The 1,416-nt window shown below is 51.8% G+C and overlaps 1 protein-coding gene across 1 annotated transcript; it reads left to right on the forward strand.

The window, feature by feature from the left end:
• Window positions 1-413: 413 nt before the first annotated feature.
• On the forward strand, window positions 414-1,126 carry LOC133920634 (uncharacterized). The gene has a single exon (XM_062365236.1). It carries the CDS (start codon window positions 415-417, stop codon window positions 1,099-1,101), a length of 687 nt encoding a protein of 228 aa, XP_062221220.1. The 5' UTR covers window position 414; the 3' UTR covers window positions 1,102-1,126.
• The last annotated feature ends 290 nt before the right edge of the window (window positions 1,127-1,416 follow it).

Consider the following 1,416-nt stretch of genomic DNA (forward strand, 5'->3'; position numbering starts at 1 on the left):
TGACTCAATATTGTTCTCAAACTGAAATTGTTCCTTAAAAAAAGAAATTACCAAGAAGGAAAAGTTAGCTGTAAAAAGAAAGTGTTAACTAAATAAATAACTAGCTAGCAAAAGCTCCTTCGCTTGGGTATTAGAAGGACTTTGATTTGACCGAGATCGATCATGCGAACGAACAGAGTTGAACGGGAATACTCCAGAATCGCGTACCGAGTCCACTCGGACTACGTAACTTGAACGGAGTCAACTCCGATTCGGCATCGATCCTAGCTCCGGCGCGCCCTCGGTGCTTACATAATGGAAAGGAACGGATGGCGCCGCGGTATTGATCGCATTGCCGTTAGCTATTCCCATCAACCTAGCGATCGATCTAGGTATTTCGATCCGCGAGTAGCAGCCGGCCGCGCGCCCCAATTAATGGCGGCGGCAGGAGGATGGGGAGGCCCCAAGGAGGAGCCGCCGGTGCAGTACCACATGTCGGACGACGAGGAGGACAAGGCCTTTTACGCAAGAGCTGGCGAGCCACGATCACCGACCTCGCCGGTTGGAGGTCCCGCCGTCGCAGACGCAGAGGCAGCTGGCCTCGACGACGACATGGACGCTGCTGGGTATTCGTCGGCGGCGGAGTCGGATGAAGCTGCTTGGTCGAACTTCGAGTACGAGGACGAACCTCCGGATCCTGTTGCAGCGCAGCGGCAGTCAAACGAATTCGCGGAGTACGCGCTGCACCACTACAACGCCGACCCAAACAACAGGGTCAAGTACGAGCTCGTCGAGGCCACCCTCAGCACCTACATCTTCGTCGGGTACGGCCATGTCAACTTCGTCGCCAGGCCATGTGGCGGCGGCAAGGAGCGCTTCTTCTTCGCCGAGGTGCATCAGCAGCTAGAAAGAGACACCATGATCCCGACCTGCCTCCACTCCCTCGATTCAGAGGATGACCGGGTTGGTGGCCTCGAAGACGAGCCCGTCTCCATCTCGCAGTGGGATGAAGTCGGTGCACACTACTGCTTCGCATGCTCCGATGCCCTGAAGCACCCAAAGGACGGGACTTGCTACAAAGCCGGGCACTACGAAAAATTGCCCTGGACTAAAGATAGCTAGCCATTTTCCTTCATTTTCTAGTTGAAAAATCTTCCAGGTGCATCTTTATATATAGGAAGATGCTATAATTTAATCGACTGAAAATAAAATAAAATAACACTCGACACATCTAGACTGTTGGATTAGGATCGTCCAACCGATAGGGTTGTCTTCCTCATTATATTTCTTCTTCCTCTTGTCACAAGATTTTAAGCTAAGATATGGTGAAGGAGAGAGAGATGCGAATCTTGGCTCCATGGCCACCTTCTTGCTCCGAGTCTCTTCCCTCTCAGTCCTCTTGCTGTGCCTTAGCAAAGATTGATTAGTTTTTAGTAC

The sequence above is a fragment of the Phragmites australis genome, chromosome 6 (genome assembly GCF_958298935.1).
Source record: "Phragmites australis chromosome 6, lpPhrAust1.1, whole genome shotgun sequence".
NCBI classification, from domain to species: Eukaryota; Viridiplantae; Streptophyta; class Magnoliopsida; order Poales; family Poaceae; genus Phragmites; species Phragmites australis.